Source organism: Nerophis lumbriciformis, linkage group LG35 (assembly GCF_033978685.3).
Source record: "Nerophis lumbriciformis linkage group LG35, RoL_Nlum_v2.1, whole genome shotgun sequence".
NCBI classification, from domain to species: domain Eukaryota; kingdom Metazoa; phylum Chordata; class Actinopteri; order Syngnathiformes; family Syngnathidae; genus Nerophis; species Nerophis lumbriciformis.
This window is the reverse complement of record NC_084582.2, coordinates 12963441-12990624: the sequence shown is the minus strand read 5'-3', so window position 1 is coordinate 12990624 and position 27184 is coordinate 12963441. Positions and strand designations below refer to the sequence as shown.

The 27184-nt window shown below is 40.5% G+C and overlaps 1 protein-coding gene across 4 annotated transcripts in view; it reads right to left on the bottom strand.

Annotated features, from left to right (window-relative positions):
* Positions 1–27184, bottom strand: part of afap1l1a (actin filament associated protein 1-like 1a) — an 87503-nt gene that overhangs the window by 42052 nt on the left and 18267 nt on the right. For 2 of the 4 annotated variants that reach the window (XM_061927759.2, XM_061927761.2), the window contains exon 1: positions 6788–6944. The exons of the other annotated variants lie outside the window; for them this stretch is intronic. In XM_061927759.2, coding sequence (XP_061783743.2) covers positions 6788–6818 — 31 coding nt within the window. In that variant the 5' untranslated portion in view covers positions 6819–6944. Of the gene's footprint in view, positions 1–6787; positions 6945–27184 lie in introns of those variants that run through there. 4 annotated transcript variants of the gene reach the window in all.

Here is a 27184-nt window from a genome sequence, read left to right as displayed (position 1 = left end):
ATTAATAATCGGATAAAAGAGATAAACTACATGTCTATCCTTTCCAGTATGTTATTTAAAAAAAACAGCATACTGGCACCATGTTCTGGACATTGGGGATGCAGCATACAGCAATAATAACACAGAAATGTAACTCATCAGATCAGAACTGAATCAGATATTGTACACGTTTCTGTTGTGAATAATAAAAGATTCATTTTAGGCTGCTTCTGAATAATAGCATGAAATATTCCAGCACCTTCATAACGTTTAGTTATACTAAAGCGTCACTGGAATCTAAATATATTTATATAGCTTTTTCGGGCCCGGCTACATTGATCCATTATGAAACCAACCTGAGATATTTCTGTCCGTTACGTTTATTTCGAAATTGGTAACCGTGCGGTTTCTCTCTCAAAACGGAGTCAAATGTGCCGGAGACACATTATCAGCCCCGCGTTGCAACAAAGGCATAACATTAACGTTACTCACAAAGAAGCTGAACTCATGAATGCCTGTTGCCACTATGGACTTAAAAAGTTACGTACCGTGAGTTCTTCCCTTCATCCATGGCTCCAACATGTTTCCTTTTCAGGTGCTCCTGAAGCAATGTTGTACTTCTGTGCCATTTTGCAGGAAACAGTCTTCTTTGAAGTTTTTAAAGTAAAGTGTTCCCACACCTTTGACGACTTAGGTCGTACACTTTTCTCCATTGAAGCAATAACCTCAAGATGTTTCTCCGTTAAACTATCCGTACTGATTTCCTGCGCCATTTTTCAAATGTTTCCGCAAAGGAGACGGCGTCGTCACGTGAGCTGCACATGACACATCATTGGCTAGCTTACCTTCACCTCATGAGACGTAGCCTCAGTGCCGCCCTGGCGCTCTTTTGTACTGTTTTTGTACTTATTTTGATTATTGTTTCTCTGCTGTTTGTAAATGTTGCAGTTTATAAATAAAGGTTTATAAATTTTTTTTTAGAAAAAGCCTCCACGCATGCACATAGCATAGTTCCAACGAATCGATGACTAAATTAATCGCCAACTATTTTTATAATCGATTTTAATCGATTTAATCGATAAGTTGTTGCAGCCCTAATATATATAATGTACTAACAGACACGTTAATAAAAATATGTACTATGTGCAATATTTACCATATTTTGGTTATTTTAAGCATTGCCGGAACTTCTTTTCTCAGCGCATTTATTTCCTTTCCCATAGCAGCGTACTTCCGACTTACGGCAACAAATGTGTGTTTCTACTTCCGGGAACAAACACGTGTGTGTTCTAATCATGGCAGACTTGGCATCAGACAATGAAGACGACTATTTTTGGACAAATGAGGATGCACAACCTTATCTTTTTGAACCTGAATGCATGGAGGATGAACTACTGGTTATAGAAGTGAGCACGAAGAGAGTTGGAGCAGACGGAATCTGAGAGTGAGGTGGGCGTGACTTTATGATATAAATGTGGAACTTTGAGGCAAGCTATGCCAACAAAAATGGGGTGCTTACCCAAAATCAACAGGAAAAAAACGTCCTCGGCCATCTGGACCATTGAGTAAATCACTATAATATTGATCTAGATACATACAGCATATCATGTTTGTTATTACAACTACAGTACATAGGCTGTGGAGCTAGCCGTGCATAGACAATACCGTATTTTTCGGACTATAAGTCGCAGTTTTTTTCATAGTTTGGCCGGGGGATGCGACTTATACTCAGGAGCGACTTATGTGTGAAATTATTAACACATTACCGTAAAATATCAAATAATATTATTTAGCTCATTCACGTAAGAGACTAGACGTATAAGATTTCATGGGATTTAGCGATCAGGAGTGACAGATTGTTTGGTAATTGTATAGCATGTTCTATATGTTATAGTTATTTGAATGACTCTTACCATAATATGTTACATTAACATACCAGGCACGTTCTCAGTTGGTTATTTATGCGTCATATAACGTACACTTATTCAGCCTGTTGTTCACTATTCTTTATTTATTTTAAAATTGCCTTTCAAATGTCTATTCTTGGTGTTGGGTTTTATCAAATAAATTTCCCCCCAAAAATGCGACTTATACTCCAGTGCGACTTATATATGTTTTTTTCCTTCTTTATTATGCATTTTTGGCCGGTGCGACTTATACTACGGAGCGACTTACACTCCGAAAAATACGGTACATGAAATATGGGCTCATACTTCACAGATACTGTAAAATGTTTGTTCAGTACAGATGGGTGTCCTATTGCATTGTGTTGAGCATTACAAACTCAAAAGCCATTCAACTGTTGACGCAGTAACTAACTTACCTCTTTCCGAAGCTAACTTACGACTAATGCCATAGCATGCCGTCACAAGACGATGTGTTACTACGCTAAAACAAAAGAGTTCCTTAGTGTTTGCTCTTACAATAACAATGTCGCTGCAGCTTGGTCTTTATGCAGGTTACGGAACATAAATGAAGTAATGTTGGTGGCTTTTGAATGCATTTTCAAAGTGATCTAGGGGAAAAATGAATTAAACCCAGTAGCTGCATTGCTAGCCACCTAGAACAAGCCGATTAATACAAATTAGACTGCAGTAAAAAAAAAAAAAAAAAGACTTTTGTCTTCCTGTCTCTCATAATGATTGTCAACGATAGGCAAAATTCCCCAAAAAGTGCAGTTCCCCTTTAAGGAATTTGATATTACTATACTTTGATAAGAAGGGTGGAAAGGGTCCCAAAACACTCTTATTTTCAGTAGCTTTTGTGTAAAAAAGTTAAAGTTAAAGTGCCAATGATTGTCACACACACAGAGTAGGTGTGGTGAAATTATCCTCTGCATTTGACCCATTCCCACAGGGGAGCAGTGAACAGCTGCGGTAGCCGCGCCCGGGAATAATTTGGTGATTTAACCCCCAAATCCAACCCTGGATGCTGAGGGAGGTAATGAGTCCCATTTTTGTAGTCTTTGGTATGAACTCAGGACCTACCGATCTCAGGGCGGACACTCTAACCACAAGGCCACTGAGCAGGTCTCAGGTAGGTCTCAGGTTTGGTGGTAGCGGGGGGTGTATTTTGTAGCGTCCCGGAAGAGTTAGTGCTGCAAAGGGTTCTGGGTATTTGTTCTGTTGTGTTTATGTTGTGTTACAGTGCGGATGTTCTCCCAAAATGTGTTTGTCATTCTTGTTTGGTGTGGATTCACAGTGTGGCGTATATTTCTAACAGAGTTAATGTTGTTTATATGGTCACCCTCATTGTAACCGGTATCGCTGTGGATCAAGTATGCGTTGCATTCACGTGTGCACGTGCAGGAGCCGCACATATTTTCTGACTGGGCCGGCACGTTGTTAGAATTGATGAAAAGCGGACGTGACAACAGCTCGTAGAGGACATTAAAGGTAGTGCCTTTAAGGCACGCCCCCGAGACTGTGGTCCGGGTGTACTACGAGATATAATGTCTGACGAACACCTTTGTTCGATAATGAAGGTTGCCTCAGCTCAAAGCCTGAGCCCCGACATTAATGAACTAGCATCCAAGAAAAGATGACAGGTATCTGGCTTGGGCACATTAGATTAGATCAGTGTGTTGCAAACTGAGCCGTTTAAAGTCCTGAATGGTTGGTTTATTCATTGTTATTTTATTTTCAAATGTATTAGCCTGTGGAAAAAGTTTATTTTGATATTTACCTCAGAAGGCAGCAAATAGAAAAGAGGCATTCAATTTTTATTTAAATTGGATTTGATATGCCATTGATATTTTTTTATTATTATTATTATTATTTGAAACTCGATTTTGCATGCCACTATAAAGTTATATGAGCCTTGCTTGTTCAATATTCAATGCAAAACTTGTTTGGGTCCCTATTAAAAGGTTAATTTGTTCAACCTTGGCCCGCGGCTTTGTTCAGTTTTACATTTTGGCCCACTCTGTATTTGAGTTTGACACCCCTGATCTAGAGATAAAGTGCTGCAACAAGAAAAACTAGTGTTGAATTGAGTGTTAAATGTAAATCCTTAGTGTTTATCCTAAAATACCATGATGCAAGATAACAAATCTGCTTCACAAATGAGCCACCAGCAATGTTTTGTGTATCATATTGTATTAGCTGAGCATACTTGGAACTAGGGATGGGTAACAAAACCCAACGTGAACATCAATAACCAGAACCCTAATAAGTAAATACCGGTGCCTCTTTTAAGAGCTAAATGGATGCAGACTCAGCCACCTGAAACAAGTGCTTAAAGTTAATATTGTGCAAATAACATCTTGTAAGTGATGTAGCATCACCACACAGAGTCTGACACTCTTTTTAAACTTTATTGCCAACCTCAACAAGTCAACAGCAATCCTCGGGTCCACCACCGCAAAAGCAACACAACTCTTCCTTAATGCACTAATCACTGTTATGGTGAGCAAGGTGCATTCATAAACCCCGGGATTCTGATAATTAAATTACACCAAAAGTTATTGTTATGCACAGTTCCTGTGTTCTGTCATGCTGTGGGTTTTGCTCCAATAATTATGACAATTTGCTCGGGAATTGTATTTCATATTATTGAATTATTGAAAGTTATAATTTTATAATTACAATTCTCTTCAACTTGCATGTCACAAAATTAAATGAAAATAAGGCATTTTTTAGTTAGATTTCAATTTTTCAAGCAAGTCTTACAGCATCATATAAAAACCCGCACTGTTTCGGTACACTGGTCCAGTCTGTTATGATCAATGCCGAATATGTCAACTAGAGATGTCCGATAATATCGGACTGCCGATATTATCGGCCGATAAATGCTTTAAAATGTAATATCGGAAATTATCGGTATCAGTTTCAAAAAGTAAAATGTATGAGTTTTTAAAACACCGCTGTAGAGTGGTACACGGACGTAGGGAGAAGTACAGAGCGCCAATACACCTTAAAGGCACTGCCTTTGCGTGCCGGCCCAATCACATAATATCTACGGCTTTTCACACACACAAGTGAATGCAAGGCATAGTTGGTCAACAGCCATACAGGTTTGATTGATTGATTGATTGAGACTTTTAATAGTAGATTGCACAGTACAGTACATATTCCGTACAATTGACCACTAAATGGTAACACCCGAATACGTTTGTTAACTTGTTTAAGTCGGGGGTCACACTGAGGGTGGCCGTATAAACAACTTTAACACTGTTACAAATATGTGCCAGACTGTGAACCCACACCAACAAAGAATGACAAATGTTATGTTTGTTGTCTTCTCCCTGCCTTCTCTATTGGTTTGTCAGTTTCTTCCCCAGTCTTTTGTCCCCAACACCTGCTGCTAATCACTTCCTGGTAGCATTTAAGCGCGTCTCCACCAGCTGGTCCCTGCCGGTTATTGTTCCTGAACTCCGCTCTGACATGTGCTACCTTGATTCTGCTTCCCTGGTATGTTGCCTTCGCATATTTCTGTAATATTGACCTCGTTGTGTTTTTGTTTTCCTAGCCACCTTGTTTTGAGAGGACTAGTTTTTGCTACGCTGTGTGCGTCCTGACCTTTGCTCCACCAACCTCTGAAAGAGACTACTTTTGTTATATTTCCCATGGTGTGCACTTTTGCCCCATCACCCTTAGTTACCATTTTGGACTTACTAAATATTTTCATTTTTTATCGCATACCCTGCCTCCATTCTCTGCATCCCGGGGTCCACCCTTGAACTCAATCCTAACAACATACATATTTCAGGAGAACATCCGCACCGTAACACAACATAAACACAACAGAACAAATACCCAGAACCCCTTGTAGCACTAACTCTTCCGGGATGCTACAATATACACCCCGCGCTACCCCCTACCTCCCCCACCTCAACCCCGACCCCCCCAACCCCGCCCACCTCAACCTCCTCATGCTCTCTCAGGGAGAGCATGTCCCAAATTCCAAGCTGCTGTTTTGAGGCATGTTAAAAAAAATAATGCACTTTGTGACTTCCATAATAAATATGGCAGTGCCATGTTGGCAGTTTTTTACATAACTTAAGTTGATTTATTTTGGAAAACCTTGTTACATTGTTTAATGCATCCAGAGGGGCATTACAACAAAATTAGGCATAGTAATGTGTTAATTCCACAAATGTATATATCGGTATCAGTTGATATCGGAATCGGTAATTAAGACTTGGACAATATCGGCAAAAAAAGCCATTATCTGACATCTCTAATCTCAACTCATTATCACTATGTGTTAGATCAACGATAAGACATTTTATTCGGTATATTTTAAAACAGATAAAAAAAAAGTTTACATGTATCCTAAAAGTCTATCCCTACATGCTCTGTACATCTTATCCAGTTCAGGTGTGCAGGGAGCTAGTGCTTTATCCAATCACACCTTGAACTGGCTGACAGTCAATCACGGGATTGTATCGAGACGGGCAAACATTCACACAAACAGTGGAAACTGAACTGAACACAGCCAAGTGAACCACTACACTATCAGTGAAGTTGCATTAATTAGATTGTCTTCATTGGCATAGGACACACTGATTGTCGCATTGGTATGATACCACAATAATAATAATAACCAACCAACATGCCTACATATCCTGTGGTAGAAACAAAATCCAGAACAGGGTTTACCTTTTTAAACCGTACAGTGGCGAGCTAGCAGGATGGTATCAACAAGAACCATGAAGCTGACATCCATCTGTGTCTCACATCAGGCTTCCATTTTGCAAAGCTTTACAATTAATACATCTCATTGTTAGTAGGCGGATATCTTGACAAACTCCTGTCCCTTATTCAGCCTACAATATGTAGAGAAGTGAGCACTGGGCAACACTTACCCTGCACAACAGTGGAAGAGAGTCCAACCATGGTTCCAGCACACAGAGGGGTTCATTCATGTATACCAGGCAGATAGTGTGAGAGATGTTCAACAGTCAAGGCCTGCTTGGTATCTGGCTTGCAATTGGAGGTGAGCTCCAGCCTGCCTGCTGCTGAAATCACAATCCCACCTCTCCCTTCCTCCCCTCTGATCTGTTATCACTGCCTCCCTCCCACTCTCCCCACCTCTCTTTTCTTTTGGGCAGGCAGGGGGATTGTAGAGTTGTGTGTCCTTATTAGATCCCTGTCTGCACTAATCCAGTGGGGGTTCTATAGCACCTGGGAAACGGCTTCTCCCAATCGTCTTCTGACAAACTTTTATTTATTTTTTTAAATAGTTAGCTTTTATCTTTACCAATATTTTATTGAGCCAGTTATGAACTTAAAGCAGCTATGATTAATCTGCATTTTAAAAGTAACCCACAATGTACTTTGGAGAATTGTTCGATAAAGTTGTAATGAAGTGGCCATTTCCACGTTATAGCGGGTGTTTTTATTTGAAAAGGTGAGGTGAGAAAAAGGAGTAGATTGGAAGGAATAGGCAAGTTGAGACTTTTCAAAAAGTTACACGTGGGTAACTTGTTCCCCCCTCAGGCATACTCAAGGACTCCGACATGATCAAACATGCCTTCACTAACACCAGCACTAACACTACACTCATAAACCCCCAAGCACACACAGACAACAATACATAACCTTAATGGTCCACTTTTGCAGGACAACACATCTCTAGTGGCATTTTGCTAGAGCTATGTTTTGGCAAAACTGTTAGGAACTCGCATGGCTGCAGTTTTAGTGACCCCTAGATGCAAGAACCAGCAGAACGGAGAGCAGGTAAGATGAGTTTTAATTTACTCAAAACAGAAAGTGAAGCGGTCGTGCATAACAGGTCCAAACATAGATCAATCTTCGAGCACTGAGGTGTGCATCCACAACGGCTGCCAATCATCATCAGGTGAGGGAAGAACCACAGTGCTCAGCGGGACAAACAGAAAATGGAAACAAAATAAGAGCACTGATGGGAAGTAAATACAAAACAAGGAAACAAACAGAAATGAAGTGACAGATCGTCACAAAAACAGCTAAAAGTGCAAATACCACCTGCTCCAATAGGATTGTTGACCTAAAATTCATATTTTTTTAATAGTGAGTTTTTACATAAAAATTGTGAAGTAACATAGGCTACACAAGGACTCCACACGAGGGAGCTGCTTCCGATGGTTATTTTGTTCAAGGATGCTCAGTAGTGGTGGGTTGCAGATATCGATGGGTTGTGAACATCGACAGAACGCCGGCAGCAATTATGGAGCCCCAACACTATGGTTGATGCTTGACAACACCAGGGGGAGCTCCACTAACCACGTTAAACCCAGATTCCGATCTAACAAAGGTCTTAACTCATTCTCTTTCTATGCCACATCAATGTGGAATGCGCTCCCAACAGGTATAAAAGAAAGGGCATCTCTATCCTCCTTCAAAACCGCAATAAAAGTACACCTCCAGGCAACTTCAACCCTAAACTAACACCCTCCCCGGATTGTTAATAATCAAATGTAAACAATCAAATGTAGATACTTTTCCTATGCCTTCTGATCTCTCTCTCTCTCTTTATGTCCACTACTTGCTGTCCATATCCTACCAAGTCAGACCTACACTGTTTCAATGTCCATTTCTCTGGCACCTGATGGCTTCTTTGGTATTTTATTTTGATTCAGGATGAAGATGAAGACTTGATATCTTTTACTTTTTCATTGCCAATTTGGTAACATTGTCCATTTGCCCATCAGTCATCCGGATGTGAGTCACGTAGACCATGAATTGATTAACGTGGACCCCAACTCAAACAAGTTGAAAAACTTATTCGGGTGTTACCATTTAGTGGTCAATTGTACGGAATATGTACTGCACTGTGCAATCTACTAATACAAGTCTCAATCAATCAATCAATCAATGACTGCAGACTGTCCCCGCCCACCATTTTTAACATAACCCAATTGATTACATGTAGGTACATATGGGTCTATTTTAATTTGAGGAATTAAATACAATTTATTTGGAAGTAGTTTGTGTTGTGGCCTCACTGGTCTGGGATCAGTCTATCCTTTAACCCCCTTGTCAACCTCTGCAGTCGCAAGTTGATCTCCCACCACGCTCTCCTTTGAGAGGCGCCTTTTGGACATGAGGGATATTACGCCTCCTTGCATTCTCTATACAGAAAGTGAAAATATGATTAGAGAAAATGTTTTTGAATAGGGCTGTCAAAAATTACAAGTTAACTCATGTGATTATTCAAAACAATTATTGCACAAATGATGTACATACGAAGATTAATCACGCAATTTATTTTGACTAGACATGTTCTTTTTTCTTAAAAGTGGATGGTTATGTGAAAAGTGCCACGGATTTTTTTAATATCAGTGATCAGGTCAATGCATACGTCAGTGCAAAGATGAGTGAGGAGACTGATTTGTGTGCTCACTGGCAAATTTCACATCAAAATAAAACCCGACTGGGCTTTAAAACTACTAGCAGGGTTTGAGCAAATAAATTAACTTCATTCTAGTAAAATATTTTAGTAAATGTTCCTGTATGATGGGGATAGGTTGATTGGCAACACTAAATAGTCTATAAAATCCGCTACACCTCCCTGATACCGAAGTACATTTCAAACTACTTCCTTAACGTAAATGACCGCCATAACCACAACACCAGGGGGAGCTCCACTAACCACGTTAAACCCAGATTCCAATCTAACAAAGGTCTTAACTCATTCTCTTTATATGCCACATCAATGTGGAATGCGCTCCCAACAGGTATAAAAGAAAGGGCATCTCTATCCTCCTTCAAAACCGCAATAAAAGTACGCCTCCAGGCAACTTCAACCCTAAACTAAGACCCTCCCCGGATTGTTAATAATCAAATGTAAACAATCAAATGCAGATATTTTTTTTATGCCTTTTGATCTCTCTCTCTCTCTCTCTCTCTCTCTATGTCCACTACTTGCTGTACATATCCTACCAAGTCAGACCTACACTGTTTCAATATCCATATTTCTGTTCTCAATTGTTGATGACTGATAATAACAACCAAACCTACCCCCCCCCCCCCCCCCCCCCGAATTGTAAATAATGTAAATAATTCAATGCATACACCCTGATGATTATCTTGTGTGATGACTGTATTATGATGATAGTATATATGATAGTATATATCTGTATCATGAATCAATTTAAGTGGACCCCGACTTAAACAAGTTGAAAAACGTATTCGGGTGTTACCATTTAGTGGTCAATTGTACGGAATATGTACTTCACTGTGCAACCTACTAATAAAAGTCTCAATCAATCAATCAATCAAATTGGCCCTAGTGTGTGAATGTGAATGTTGTCTGTCTGTGTTGGCCCTGTGATGAGGTGGTGACTTGTCCAGGGTGTACCCTGCCTTCTGCTCGAATGCAGCTGACCGCGACCCCAAAAGGGACAAGCGGTAGAAAATGGATGAATGAAGGGTTCCTGTATGACATTCTGATCTGTATCCTAACCTAAAAGGTCGCAAATACAATCATCATGATCATGTCAAATTTTCCTTGAGCAAGATGCTGAACCCCCATTCATCCCCTGATGCTGCGTCATCAGAAGGTGAATGACATAAAGTAACAGTGTCAAAGTGCTTTGAGTAACTTAAAGGTACAAAAGCCCCTCTCATCCAACATCAGTGACCTCTGTCCTTACAAATGTTTTGAATCTATGGCTGAACAAAAACACACTCCAAATTAATCCCAGAAGAGTAAAAGAAGACAGAAATATATATCACATAGGTATAATGGCAAGGTGTCAATCACTCACACTAAAATTAGCCTAATACTTTTGTTCTTTTCCCCCATTGTTTCTCAAGTGTAAGTTTTAAGAATTTAGCCTCAGAGGACCTGTAGAATGACTGACCTTTGGACTTGTTTTGGCAGACTGGGAGAGGGAAGCAGCCAACTCAGGCACTACTGTAGCTGATCACACACAAAACAGAATGGAAGAAAATAACTTAGTAGGGGGGGGATTTCTTAAGATGAAGCAGCCGTAATAACACGCATATGAATAGTTTTAGATGAAACTTAATGGAAAATCAAGTCGACATGAAGCAAGTTTTCACCTGTTTCCAAATTCTCCCTAAACAGTTCTGACTGTGACAAATTCCAGACACGCCCTGCTAAGCATGGTTATGGTCTTTCAAAACCACTCTACACTGTGACAAAATGTGACCTCTGACCTCCAGGGTACAGCTGTGGATTCACAGGACGATGCAAGCTAGCAAACTTTTCTATGAAACACATCACTTTACCTCAAAGCACTACCAAGCTCACACATTGTCATGTTTTTGAGTCAAACTAGGGAATCCAAGAGTTCAGCCCACAATACCAAACAGTGGTCTGCCAGTCCAGAGGCAAGCTCCTTGGGAGGGCTGTGTCTAATAAAAACTGCGGGGCTTTTTCTTGGAAGTCCCTCCTTCCTTATTGTTTTTGGACATGTTGTATAAACAAACATTTCTGAACCTGATCGGACATGAAAGAACACTTCAGGTCCAAGGCTATGGTGCAGGGGTCTCTGAGCTTAATGCGATCACACATCATTTGACTCATAGCAGATGTTTTACAAGTTAGGTTTTCACTCTGATCTTCCTATCATTTGAGAATTGAAACATCATCTCAGCTGAGACAGGTACATTTTCTAAGAATAAGAGTATCTATTTTCTCTATTCCCCCGTGGTGTATGTGGCCCACAAGTTAACAATGGTGCAGCAACCAGACGGACAGATGCGAGTATTGTGACCTGTGCCAACAATGCCTTGTCTCAACAGTTTGTGCCCTGTCAACCACTTTCCCTTTTCTGCTGAGATTCCAGGCATTTGGTAAGACTGACGGCTCCCATCTCCCAGGCTGACAACATGTCTGGGCATTCATGGACTGCTGATACAGTACATTCTCCGGCCTTAAAACTTGTATAGTATTAGTCTTGTATTAGTTTGTGTCCCTTATTTGGTCTAAGCCACTTTACACATGACCGTGGGTTGTGTTACAATTGTGTACTTTAAAAAGGGAGAAAAGTATGAGTCAGAAATGACTACAGGCTCTTTGCTTCACTCAAATGTATTGAGTGACAATGAGGTGTGAGCTTTCTCTTACAACTGACGCAGTAAAACATTGGCAACAACACAATGAACACTGAGGGTATGTTTACAGTACATTACTTTTACACAGTGCTACAAACACATTAACAAAATTGTTGTGAATTGCATACTGAAAATGTATTGTGTACTGTATTTCGGATTAGGATTTGAGGAGTGACGGGTAATGTGACTACGCAGTAAATGTATCCGTTGGAAAACAGGCTATCTTGTGCGGCAAAGAGACAACGCTTAAACCAACGTAACGACTGCATGAACAGTTGAGCTTTTAAACTGAACCCACGCGACATTTCATTGACTAAATTAGTCTGATTTCTCAAATAGTTCTTTCTCAAATAGTGTGTTCTTTTGTATTTTCTCACCTACATGTGAAGTCCTACTGTCCACGCACATTCTCTAATGCAGTGTTTTTCAACCTTTTTTGAGGCAAGGCACATTTTTCTCATTAAAAAATCCGAAGGCACACCACCAGCAGAAAACGTTAAAAAATGAAACTCCACCAGGTCGTCGTGCCTTATTTTGAGTTTGTTGGTGTTTTCCTGTGTGCAGTGTTTTAGTTCTTGTCTTGCGCTGTTATTTTGGTGGCCCTTCCTGTTTTGTTGGTGTTTTTCTGTAGCAGTTTCATGTCTTCCTTTGAGCGCTATTCCGCACACCTGGTTTGTGTTAGCAAGCAAGACTATTTATATTGTTGCTATCCTTCCTTGTGAGAACATTGTTGATTGTCATGTCAAGAACGGATGTACTTTGTGGATGCTGTAAGTTTTTGCTGTCATCCAGCATTCTGTTTCTGTTTACTTTGTAGCCAGTGCAGTTTTACTTTCGTTTTGCATAGCCATTGCCTTTCCCTTTCGTTAATTTTTGGTTGAAGCATTACATACCTTTTTACCTGCACACTGCCTCCCGATGTGGTCTGCATATTGGGATCAAAACAAACCATCCTTGTCTCACCCGACACATTCCGACTTTTACAAAGCAATTAACTACCTGCTGCCACCTACTGACATGGAGTATTATGTGGTTACCCTGCTGAGTTTTACACAGCACAGACACTAAGCAACGGCACATTATTGGCCGATTATAATTACTGATTTGCAAAAAATATTTTTTGGACCAATTAGGTGAAGTTATATAATTTCCCACGGCACACCAGACAATATCTCACGGCACACTCGCGGCACAGTGGTTGAAAAGCACTGCTCTAATGCGACTATTGGTCATACGCCATGTGCTTCCCGCCCACTGGGGGGCTCTTATTTCCTTTTAGCGTGGATTAATGTTATGCTTTTCCGGTTGACCTGTGATGTCACACCAAAACAAGGCTTATTTGCATCTCCTTACAAATAAACAGCGCAGTACTTGTTGTACATTGTATTCACTGTATTATTGGTACAGATTACAAATATTACGTCTCTAATGGCTATGCTGATGTTAAATAGCAGACAGCATTAAATATTATCTTAGATTGCGCCACGAACATGACACTACTACCAAAAAGGTGTCGAACTTGCTGGATTGGATAAAGGTCCAAAACAAAGATTGGTAGGGGAGAGTTGTTAATGGTATTTTCGGACATAGAATGGAAAGAAAACTTTCCAATGTCTCAAAGTTAATTCAATAAGCTCTGTAGATTGATGGAAGGCAGTTTAAGGCCAAAGGAAACGACCGCTCGCACCCCGATACAACTTTGACGGTTGCTATTGTTTTGGACAAGCTTGCCGGTTGTGCGGAATACAGAGTTATTGCTAATTAGTTTGGAGTGCACAAATGCAGCGTGAAGAGGTTTGTGTATGCTAACTTATTTGCCTTTAATATACCTTCTTTCATCTCATTCATATTTCGTTCCGGAGTCCCAATGAAACCGGCATTTCCATTTCCTTTGCTACCTTTTTAAATAAATCTCAGTTTATTTTTTGTTCCTTTCCATCAATGCACTTTAAAATGTTCTGTTCCTTTTTTTTTAGTTTGAGTTTATTTCGAACATGCAAACAATTACAACATTATGGTATGCATGTAGATATTCATGTATATATTCATTTCACCCACTGTATAGAGTGTACATTTGTACAGAGTGTATAGGGTCACATTTGTGCAGAGTGTATAGGGTGTACATTTTGCACAGAGTGTATAGCGTGTACATTGTACAGAGAGTATAGAGTGTACACCAGTGGCGTGCGGCGCCTCACCTGCCATCATGGAAAGAAAAAAAATGTAAAAAGAAAAAAAATGAATTACATTGTTATATGTATTCAGTGATTATACTATAAAGTTATTTTCCATTTAACTTCACCAGTTTTAGATTATTTTTATTCAAAATCGCTGAATTTTCACATTTGCTGTTCAAATACTGAGAAGAGACGGTGCGGTGATCAGCAGCCAGTTGAGGCACGTCACTCAGTTGTGCCTCAACATGGATTGGGGACTCGGCTAACTGCTGGCCTGCTGTGCAGTGAGACCGTATTGCTATATGAATTATATTATACATTTCCATAGTTTAGTTAGCTGAGGTATATAATGTACAGTGTATTTTGTCAACAACTGTATGTGTGTAAAGTATTTCTTGTGCTGAGCAATCATAAAACTGCTGCGAAGACGCACTGTGTGAGGCTCGCAGTAATCCCGCCTCCTGGTGCCGATTAATGCGCCCCCGCCGCAGAATGCACCCCCCGACGGGAGCACCACACCAACCAAAGCCCACACCCAAACCCTCCACGTGCAAGACCGAATCCACCCAAAAAAAGTCAGTTAACAAGAAGCCAAAAAGTGCAAAAACAACAATACTCGCGCCGGAGGAGCCGTGAACGACTGCAGGGACACAACATTAGGTACACCTGCAGACTGCAGCACGGATTTCATATTTCATTCATTTACAACTCCTCCAACACGAACACCACTGTTCCCGCACTTATGAGTAAAGGTAAGACCATAATAACGTTTTTTTAATTAACTGTGCTTTTTTTGTGTGCTACAGTTTGTATGTGTAAAGTTAAAGTTTAGTTAAAGTACCAATGATTGTCACACACACACTAGGTGTGGAGAAATGTGTCCTCTGCATTTGACCCATCCCCTTGATCACCCCCTGGGAGGTGAGCGGAGCAGTGGGCAGCAGCGGAGCCGCGCCATGCCCGGGAATAATTTTTGGTGATTTAACCCCCAATTCCAACCCTTAAAGCTGAGTGCCAAGCAGGGAAGAATGCTGGTATGAGCTGCCTAATACTGCTGCCAATCAAATGGTGAATAAGATACTCTTTAGGGTTCATATGTTTGTAAATCTGACTGTGATGAAGTCAGTGCCTCACCAGCCATCAACCTCACCGCACGTCACTGGTGTACACTGTTCTTTTCCACACCTTTCTTTGCACTTCTATATTTTTTATATTTTTATATATTTACACATTGTTTTCTTGCATGCACACATCGCACTGTATGGAATGGCCTCAATCTCGTTACCCTGCGTAATGAGAATAAAGCTGATTCTGATTCTGATTCTGATTATACGTCACAATTTTCAGGTTCTCTTTTCAACAAGTTCGAAAAGTAGTAGTGAGAAGCAGAGCTTATTTAACCCTACCCCTTTTCCATTACATAGCAATTGCTAACACTTTTGTTCACTTTTCTTCACTTCATTCAAAAAATACTCCATAAATAATAACGAAAGGTTTGCGTGAATTAGAACATGTGTAAAATTGATCTACTGAATTTGTGCATCGTGGATTGTGTCTCCAACGAGCAAAATAGCAACCGCAATGCATTTAGCGAGTTTGACGTCATCTTCAATTTATGCAGAATATATGCTGATTATCAGAACTCCCACAATACTGGGAGAAGTCAATGCAAATGTAATCATTTAGTTCTTGCAATGTGATTTGTGACAGCTGAAAGGGACTTTGGACATTGTTTTTGGAAAGCACGTGCAAACTTGCACAGCTTTATGCACAAATGACTGCGGCCATTCTAGCGAGAAAGAGACGTTTGGTGCAAAGACTTGTGTGTGCTTCGCCACATGTTTGGACTAAAATTAAAATAGTAGAGACTATGGCCGGGCGATATATCGATATACGCGATACATCGCGGGTTTGTCTCTGTGCGATATAGAAAATGACTATATTGTGATATTCGAGTATACGTTCTCACGCAGTTGCTTTTAGCTGCTGGCATTACACGACAGGCTCTTCCCACTTCTTCTTGTGTCTCCTTCTCACAGACAGCAAGCGCACCTTCTACATACGTTACATACTGTCACATCATACATCACATACGTATACGCCCTCGCGGAGCAGAGAGGTAGCGGCATGGGTAACGTTAGCTGTGGTGCGAGTGGTAATACGAGAGAAAGAAGGTGCCAATCTGGTAACAAATGAAGGAAGAATTAATTCCCAAGAAAAACAGCAGGGGGTCCATCGTCTGGCGGTGGCTTGGCTTCAAGTGGGAATATGTCGAACAGACAACCGTAATTTGTCAAGTGTGGGGCAAAAAGTAGCATCACTGCTAATATAATCTAATATCACATAATTTGAAAAGAATGAAGAGGGCTTACTCCGCATGTCAACATCTCCATTCGGTGCCACACGCCCACACCATCAAAAGGCCGAGGCAAACATTTCCAGATCAACACCGTATGAAAAAAAGAGTCGACAACAAAAGGAGATAATGTCCACAGTAACCTACCACATAGCGAAGGACGAACACTATTTGATTTCCTATTATGCAGCTCATTTTTATTAGACACTTATTGAAATATCTTGTGTGACATCATGTTTTTAAACTATTGTAGTGGCGTTCTGTACAAAAAGTGCACTTTAATTTAGTGTTGTTTTGATAAGTCATCTTAGTGACATCATGCACAAAAGTGCACTAATAGCTTGTTTTAAAATGTCTCTGACAATCTTGCACATTCTGTTTTGGAAATGACATGAATGTTTGTGTCACTGCTTAATAACAGTTTAATAAATACAGTTTTGGTAAATTGACTTAGTTGTAATTTCCTTTTAAAATGAGCATATATTAATGCAGTATGAAGAAGAATGTTTTAATGTAGACACATAGAATCATCATACTGCTGTGATTATATGTATCAAGTGTTCATTCAAGGCTAAGGCAAAATATCGAGATATATATCGTGTATTGCGATATGGCCTAAAAATATTGAGATATTAAAAAAAAGGCCATATCGCCCAGCCCTAGTAGAGACATATCGTCTATCCAGCGATGCCATTTTTGAGCTGCTGAAAAACTTTTAAGAATGGTTTGGAGCCAGCAGACACCAAAATGAACATGTTTTTCCTATGGCGGAGCGCTTCCATATTGCCCAGAAAGGGTGGCACAGAATAAAGGTGTGTGCTGCATTTTCCACAACACAGTAAAACGCCACGGGTGGGAGCGTGATACCATGGATGTGGGGGGAAATGACTGTCTCCATGGTGACAGCCATGTACATGCAAACACATCATTTAAATAGGGCAGGTCACACCACTTTTGCACTTGTTACATAAAGTCTGTGCAGAACACCTGCGACACGCCCCCTAATACAACATGTCATTTTTTACTTCGCACACTTGTTATTTGGATTAGATCAAGCCCATTCTTCAAAATTACTTATGTATTTCTGGCATTTAAATATTGTTTTAGTCAACTATTTTGGCTACTTCACCCACCTCTGCCTTGAGTACAGAAAGTAAAAACTGCATTTTCTAATAAAACAACTAAGCATTAAATATCACAGAAGTGCATACTAAACCTTCAGCCTTGTCCCCAAAATGGAGGATTCTATTTTATTTAACATGCTACCAACACTATCCCCAATGGGCTGACCAGCCAATGCCCATGTGTTCCCTATAGAGATGGACTTCCTCCCTTCATTGATGACATCACATATCACCTCCGGCCTTCTGTTTCCTCATCCGGTCTGATGACATGCATCCACTGCACTGTCCCAATGTCCCAAATGACCCTATTTGCTATGCACACTTGATCTTTTACAAGATAGGACGGGATGTGCCTACAAACTCTCCTGCTGTAATTCAAAAGGAGTGACAAAACAATAGAAGATAGCATGTGTGCAAACATATTTTTAGCTACTGATTACCATGCACAAGAGAGTAAACTTAATGCTGCATGACATTTATGTTACTTTAGGCTTGGTGTATTTTTGCTATATGGGGATGATATGCTGTATTGCAGTGCAAAAACAGTGCAATTAACAATGCAATAACAGTGCAATACATTTTCATAACATGGTCACTACTGCATAGTTTCTCTTGTTATATTCTTATTTTTACTGTTACATTTGTATTCTTATTGTTGCTTTTTATTTTTATTCTTATTGTTGCTATTTATTTTCATTCTTATTGTTATATTTTCTATTTTGTTTCCATTTATACCCCCATTATTTACTTTCTACTTTTTAAATTCGATGCTGCTGGAATTAAAATTTTCCTGAGGGAACTCTCCTGAAGGAATTAATAAAGTACTATCTATCTATATATAGGGATGACACTCGAAACCGGTTTTCCCGGTTGTTCGATAAGAAAAAAACCGAGTCCTAGGACTCGAATCCCTTTTTGAGAACCGGTACCCGTTATCGAGACCACTATAGTAAAGAAAAAGAGTTGGTTCTTTATTCGAATCCCTGGGACCAATCCTGTCCCGACCAGAAATGCCCCGTGTGACATCACAAGAAATGACGTCACGTAGCTCAGTCATTAGGCGCAGATAGAGAAAGCAGGAAAAACAATGGACCGGAAAAAGCGTTCCAAGGTGTAATAAAGTTCAAAACAAAAGGTATAATCCAATGAATAACTTTACTGAGAGATTTGAGCAGGGTACAAACACATGACAAACACTTTTATGACCAACCGGAAACATAGCAACCAGGCTAGCAACGCACCTCCTTTACGGCAGCTGTCACAACATTATTAAAGCAACCGCAGCACATACATATATATACAACATCTCCCTTTTTTAACTTTTGTTTTTCTTTCCTTGTAAACAAAACAAAATCACACTGTATATGTGTTGTCTGTCTAATTATAAATAATGCAGACGAGGCGTGTTGGCTGAGTTCTTGACGTTTACTTTCACAGCGTGCTCATAACCTCATTCTTAGCTGCCGGGTGGCGACATGCAACAACACTTTTCGGGGCTACCGCGCATGCTCGTCACTCCCGTTGCATGCTGGGTAGTGTAGTTGTTATATTCGCTAGCTCATAACAGCACATATTTCCCCTTATAAAGAAATAATGTTAACTCAATAAAGTGTATTTCTTTTTTTAGCTTTAACTTTTCATTTTTTTACCATTGTAGCCACATTTGCAAACAACTTTTCTCTTCATAGAATTTTCTTTCAATAAAGAAATAAAGTGCAAAAATGTCAAAGCATCATAACAAACAGTTATGTCAAATAGCAGCAGAAGTGCACTTTTTGGAGAGCTGTATTATTTTCAGTTTTGTGCCCTGATTTTATTTAACACTATATTATTATTTATACACCTATAGTGATCACAGAGACAGGTTGTTTTTGTGTTACTGTATATATTTGTTTTTCTTAAAAATCCCACTTAATATACTTTGGGTAACAACAGTCAATATTTATTTATTTTAATTTTATTTTTTTTAGGGGGGGTAACAGTCAATATTTATTTATTTATTAGATTTTATTTTTTTCTTATATAATAAAAGTGAGCTTTTGTTCAACCAAATATTGTGTGTTTTTTTCCATATACAACAACCTATCTGGACTCGATAAGAGACTCGATAAGGAATCGGTTCGATAAGAGGATTCGATATTAGGATTCGATTATAGGCTCGAACTCGATAATTTCTTATCAAACATCATCCCTATCTTGCTAGCTATCTATCTATCTATTGCTGACAACATAACAGTACAGGCAAGAGTTTTTCAGATTGCGATTAGAACATGTGGAACGTGTTTGGCAAAGTCGGAAGGATATACAATTTAATTAATGAGCGAGGGGAAAATATGTTCTTCCCACTGTTTTTATTGTACACGGGAATTGCTTTAGGTTATCATAAAAAATACACCAATGACCTCACACTCCCAACAAAGGAGGCAAGTCGATACTGTGAGCTGCACTGTAATGTCTTTCACATTTTTAATTAAATCAACAATGATTGACACTCTGTTCTACTCGAATGCTTCATTTAAAGATCTTAAGTGAGCCTCTGGCGTTTACATTCCACAACACAATTGCTTCCGACTGCTATTATAACTCAGGAAAAGAGCAATTAGGGAGTTCAGCCTTAAATGCAAATGTCCTTAAACGTCATTTGAGTGCGCATTTAGGATTCATTCATTCAAGTTAAAAGATACCCCCTCTATAAAAAGTGTCCATATCAATTCAATTGAAATTAAACAAAACAATTCAATAAAAAACAACAATGACAATACATCTAATCGGAACAAACAAAAATGTATCTAAAAATCAAAAATAATAATGTAAAAACAACTTGTAGTCACTTAAACATGATATCAGGCTTCTACGTGCCTCCTTACTCTCTAACCCTAATCGTGCCCCTTTAATAAGATTGTTACTGGCGGTTAAACCTCCTCAAACTCATTAGCCCTTGACAAGAGAGCAACGTTTCCAAGGGGATGAGAAGGGGAAATAACTGGTTCGTGTGCTCACCTGTTTAAGCATTAGGTGGCCTCTGAAGGGGAGAGTAGAAACTTTGATTGTTCACATCTACTAAGCACACATGATGTCACGGTCCGCGAGCAACGTGGGAATTAAACAGCAGTGATAGTGGCAAGCAGCTATCTCAACAGTGATAGAATGCAGACTTCCGTGACATGAACGTTTTGTTTCAGTAATGGAGTTTGGGATAAGGCACCTTAAAATGTAAAAGAATGCATCACAATGTCAGGTGAGTGGTGATGTTTCTTGGTCACGATGACTCGTATAATTAAAATAATGTAACAAAAAGAAAAGGAGAACTAGTTACGTCTGGAAGAACATGTCATTTTTTGGGAGGTGAACCAAAGGATCTAGCTCAAACCCTAACTAATTGATTAGAACAGGGGTCGGCAACCCGCGGCTCCGGAGCCGCATGCGGCTCTTTGATCACTCAGATGCGGCTCAGCAGCTTACTTGCTGAATCCCCCAATTTTCCCGTGAGACTTCCGGATTTCAGTGCCTTTCGCAGAAAACCCCCGGGATTAATATTCGCCGATTTTCACCCTTACAGCTATAATCACCAAAGTGATTCCCGGGCGCAGCCACCGCTGCTGCCCACTGCTCCCCTCACCTCCCAGGGGGTGATCAAGGGTGATGGGTCAAATGCAGAGAATAATTTCGCCACACCTAGTGTGTGTGTGACAATCATTGGTACTTTAACTTTAACTTTAACTTTAATAAGGACGTGCCATGATAGTACAACATTTGGCACCCTCTACAAAATGTATTAACAGCGTGCCAGCCTAACAATTGTTATACAATATACATCGCCTGCTTGCACACGTAATTGACAGCAAGGCATACTTGGTCAACAACCACACAGGTTACACTGACGGTGACCATATAAAACAACTTTAACACTCTTACTAATAATGCGCCACACTTTGAACCAAAACCAAACAAGAATGACAAACACATTTCGGGAGAACATCTGCACCTTAACACAACATAAACACAACAGAACAAACACCCAGAATCCCATGCAGCCCTGACTCTTCCGGGCTACATTATACACCCCTGCTACCACCACCCCCCGCCCCCACCCCAACCTTGCTCCCTCACACATCAACCCCCTCTCTCTGTGCGTCGGTTGAGGTGGGCGGGGTTTGGTAGCGGGGGTGTATAATGTAACCCGGAAGAGTTAGGGCTGCATGGGATTCTGGGTATTTGTCCTGTTGTGTTTATGTTGTGTTACGGTGCAGATGTTCTCCCGAAATGTGTTTGTCATTCTTGTTTGGTGTGGGTTCACAGTGTGGCGCATTATTAGTAAGAGTGTTAAAGTTTTTTTATACCGCCACCGTCAGTGTAACCTGTGTGGTTGTTGACCAAGTATGCCGTGCTGTCACTTCCGTGAGCAAGCGGAAGCCCTATAGATCGTGTGGCTGATCGCACGCTGGTTGAAGTAGGTGCTATATGCTGTACCATTATAGCACGCATGACGCTGACAAGCGCCAATCATTTAAAACCCGCGTGCCGCACCAGCTTTCAAATTCCATATTAAGGTGTGGGCAGAGTGTCTGAGACCCCTGGTTTATACATAGCACAAAGTAAAAAAAAAAACTTTATATGCAGTGTTATTTCATTTAAAATTTCAAAAATGTTTTGCGGCTCCCATTGTTTTCTATAATTTGTGAAACTGGTCAAAATGGCTTTTTGACTGGTAAAGGTTGCCGACCCCTGGATTAGAACATTGTTTTTCAACCACTGTGCCGCGGCACACTAGTGTGCCGTGAGATACAGTCTGGTGTGCCGTGGGAGATTATGCAGTTTCACCTACTTGGGTTAAAAATATTTTTTGCAAACCAGTGATTATAATCTGCAAATAATGTGCCGTTGTTGAGTGTAGGTGCTGTCTGGAGCTCGGCAGAGTAACCATGTTATACCATACCATATCAGTAGGCGGAAGCCGGTAGCTATTTGCTTTGTAGATGTCGGGAACACGTCGTGTGAGACGACAATGGTTTTTATGCAGGCCACATCGGGAGGCAGCATGTAGGTAAAAAGGTATCTAATGCTTAAAACAAAAATAAACAAAAGGTGAGCGTCCCTAAGAAAAGGCATAAAAACTTAGGGAAGGCTATGTAGAACAAAACTAAAACTGAACTGGCGACAGAGTAAACAAAAGCAGAATGCTGGACGACAGCAAAAACTTACAGCGTGTGGGGCAGAAACGGCGTCCACAAAGCACATCCGTACATGACATGACAACAATGTCCACACAAAAAAAAGATAAGAACTGAAATATTCTTGATTGCTAAAACAAAGCAGGTGCGGGGAATAGCGCTCAAAGGAAGACATGAAACTGCGACAGGAAAAGCCACCAAAATAGGAGCGCAAGACAAGAACTAAAACACTACACAGAGGAAAACAGCAAAAAAACTCAAAATAAGTCAAGGCGTGATGTGACAGTTCCTGACAGTACACCTACTTTGAGACAAGAGCTATATTGATGCATGCTTGGTTATGGTTTGAAGTCATATCCAACAACTGCGACAACGACTTTTTATTGTCTACTGAGTTTAATTTTTTAATGATTTCTGCTGGTGGTGTGCCAGTGTTCTCTCTTCTAACGCCACAAAAGTCTCTTTAACCCTTAAAGGGGAACATTATCACAATTTCAGAAGGGTGAAAACCATTAAACATCAGTTCCTAGTGGCTTATTTTATTTTTCGAAGTTTTTTTCAAAATTTTACCCATCACGCAATATCCCTAAAAAAAGCTTCAAAGTGCCTGAATTTAACCATCGTTATATACACCCGTCCAGATATAGCGACATTAGCTCGGATTCAGACTCGGATTTCAGCGGCTTAAGCGATTCAACAGATTACGCATGTATTGAAACGGATGGTTGTAGTGTGGAGGCAGGTAGCGAAAACGAAATTGAAGAAGAAACTGAAGCTATTGAGCCATATCGGTTTGAACCGTATGCAAGCAAAACCGACGAAAACGACACGACAGCCAGCGACACGAGAGAAAGCGAGGACGAAATCGGCGATCGCCTTCTAACCAACGATTGGTATGTGTTTGTTTGGCATTAAAGGAAACTAACAACTATGAACTAGGTTTACAACATATGAAATACATTTGGCAACAACATGCACTTTGAGAGTGCAGACAGCCCAATTTTCATCAATTAATATATTCTGTAGACATACCCTCATCCGCTCTCTTTTCCTGAAAGCTGATCTGTCCAGTCCAGTTGGAAATGCATCTGCTTTGAGTGTCGCAGGATATCCACACATTCTTGCCATCTCTGTCGTAGCATAGCTTTCGTCGGTAAAGTGTGCGGAACAAACGTCCAATTTCTTGCCACTTTTGCATCTTTGGGCCACTGGTGCAACTTGAATCCGTCCCTGTTCGTGTTGTTACACCCTCCGACAACACACCAACGAGGCATGATGTCTCCAAGGTACGGAAAGCAGTCGAAAAAAACGGAAAATAACAGAGCTGATTTGACTCGGTGTTTGTAATGTGTTTGAGAAAATGGCGGATTGCTTCCCGATGTGACGTCATCGCTCCGAGAGCGAATAATAGAAAGGCGTTTAATTCGCCAAAATTCACCCATTTAGAGTTCGGAAATCGGTTAAAAAAATATATGGTCTTTTTCTGCAACATCAAGGTATATATTGACGCTTACATAGGTCTGGTGATAATGTTCCCCTTTAATGTCCCCTGTAATCTATTACTTCCTCTCAGACTCGTCATATCATGATCGTTAACAGCCAGCACACATGATCATAAGTGCACTCCGAATGAACCCTCTGGGGGTTTCCTGGCCTTTTCCAAATGCTTTAGGGATGCACACGCTCATGACAAGAGATATCGCAAAAAAGACAAATGGGCATTGGCTTGTGAAGGCATGGTGAGAGGCCAAAAGGTCACAATCTTGGAAAGGATCAGTATGTAAAAGCTCCTCTCATTTTTCATCTCTTTCTTTGTGATTAAATTCATGTCCTGGTTGACAACGTGGCTTGACTCAGCCTGCTGCCACACAAAGGCCCTACAGTGCACCCGCCATTATTCAGATCACAGTCCTATGAGATCACCGCAACGCTATGTCTTTATGTCTCCCTCAGACTAAAGGATTCACTGAGAAAGATGCAAGTCGAGCCACTTTATTGACACACTGTAACTGATGTTGCACAGATAAGGCTAATAAACACATCCCACACATGGACAGAAGTTTGTGGAGTTTTAGATGGAGTAAAACCGTCTTAATTGAACATAAGTCTAAGTCATTCTTAACAAACATCCATTTTTGAACATTGATTAAAGACAAAACAAAACCTATTTGCTTTGAAAATCATTGTTTATTTTTCTAGATTTTAAAGGGGAACATTATCACCAGACCTATGGAAGCGTCAATATATACCTTGATGTTGCAGAAAAAAAGACCATATATTTTGTTAACCGATTTCCGAACTCTAAATGGGTGAATTTTGGCGAATTAAACGCCTTTCTAATATTCGCTCTCGGAGCGATGACGTCACAACGTGACGTCACATCGGGAAGCAATCCGCCATTTTCTCAAACACCGAGTCAAATCAGCTCTGTTATTTTCCGTTTTTTCGACTGTTTTCCGTACCTTGGAGACATCATGCCTCGTCGGTGTGTTGTCGGAGGGTGTAACAACACGAACAGGGACGGATTCAAGTTGCACCAGTGGCCCAAAGATGCGAAAGTGGCAAGAAATTGGACGTTTGTTCCGCATACTTTACCGACGAAAGCTATGCTACGACAGAGATGGCAAGAATGTGTGGATATCCTGCGACACTCAAAGCAGATGCAAAGAAATCTGCCGCCAGACCCCCATTGAATCTGCCGGAGTGTGTGAGCAATTCAGGGACAAAGGACCTCGGTAGCACGGCGAAGCAATGGCGGCAGTTTGTTCCCGCAGACGAGCGAGCTAAACCCCCTGGATGTCTTGGCTCACACCGTCCCTTATGCCACCGAAGATGATCAAGAGAAGAATATCGACCCTAAATTCCCTGGCCTGCTGACATGAGGGTATGTTTACAGAATATATGAATTGATGAAAATTGGGCTGTCTGCACTCTCAAAGTGCATGTTGTTGCCAAATGTATTTCATATGCTGTAAACCTAGTTCATAGTTGTTAGTTTCCTTTAATGCCAAACAAACACATACCAATCGTTGGTTAGAAGGCGATCGCCGAATTCGCCCTCGCTTTCTCCCGTGTCGCTGGCTGTCGTGTCGTTTTCGTCGGTTTCGCTTGTATACGGTTCAAACCGATATGGCTCAATAGCTTCAGTTTCTTCTTCAATTTCGTTTTCGCTACCTGCCTCCACACTACAACCATCCATTTCAATACATGCGTAATCTGTTGAATCGCTTAAGCCGCTGAAATCCGAGTCTGAATCCGAGCTAATGTCGCTATAGCTTGCTGTTCTTTCCGCCATGTTTGTTTGTGTTGGCTTCACTATGTGACGTCACAGGAAAATGGACGGGTGTTTATAACGATGGTTAAAATCAGGCACTTTGAAGCTTTTTTTAGGGATATTGCGTGATGGGTAAAATTTTGAAAAAAACTTCGAAAAATATAATAAGCCACTGGGAACTGATTTTTAATGGTTTTAACCATTCTGAAATTGTGATAATGTTCCCCTTTAAATATTGATTTTTAATGCCAACTCTTCACTACAGTATGCTGTATAGTATAGTCCAGGGGTCGGCAACCCAAAATGTTGAAAGAGCCATATTGGACCACAAATACAAAAAAGTAATCGGTCTGGAGCCGCAAAAAAATTAAAAGACTTATATAAGTGTTATAATGATGGCAACACATGATGTAAGTGGCTAATTAGCTATATTAGACTACAATCAAAATCACTACGCGTCGCAGGCTGACACAAATCTTCGTTGACAGAAATGTTGAAATTTAATATTTATTCTACACATTTTCACAACATTGGAAAACATTAGTAAAACTTCTCAGAGGGTGAGATCACTCCTGGAAATCACTGTCTTAAAATGGCCAAAGGTATAGATGTTTTTGTCCAAGTTAAAGGAAACGACAGGCCGTCTTCTTCTAATGGATTTATTACAATCTTTGCAAGATGGGTAAAGTTTGCTGTGGTCTGGAACAACATGGCACACAAACAACTATGAGAAATGCAGCCAATATTACATACAGATAATGTGTCATGAAACATCCATCCATCCATCCATTTTCTACCGCTTATTCCCTTTGGGGTCGCGGGGGGCGCTGGAGCCTATCTCAGCTACAATCGGGCGGAAGGCGGGGTACACCCTGGACAAGTCGCCACCTCATCGCAGGGCCAACACAGATAGACAGACAACATTCACACTCACGTTCACACACTGGGGCCAATTTTAGTGTTGCCAATCGACCTATCCCCAGGTGCATGTCTTTGGAGGTGGGAGGAAGCCGGAGTACCCGGAGGGAACCCACGCAGTCACGGGGAGAACATGCAAACTCCACACAAAAAGATCCCGAGCCTGGGACTGAACCC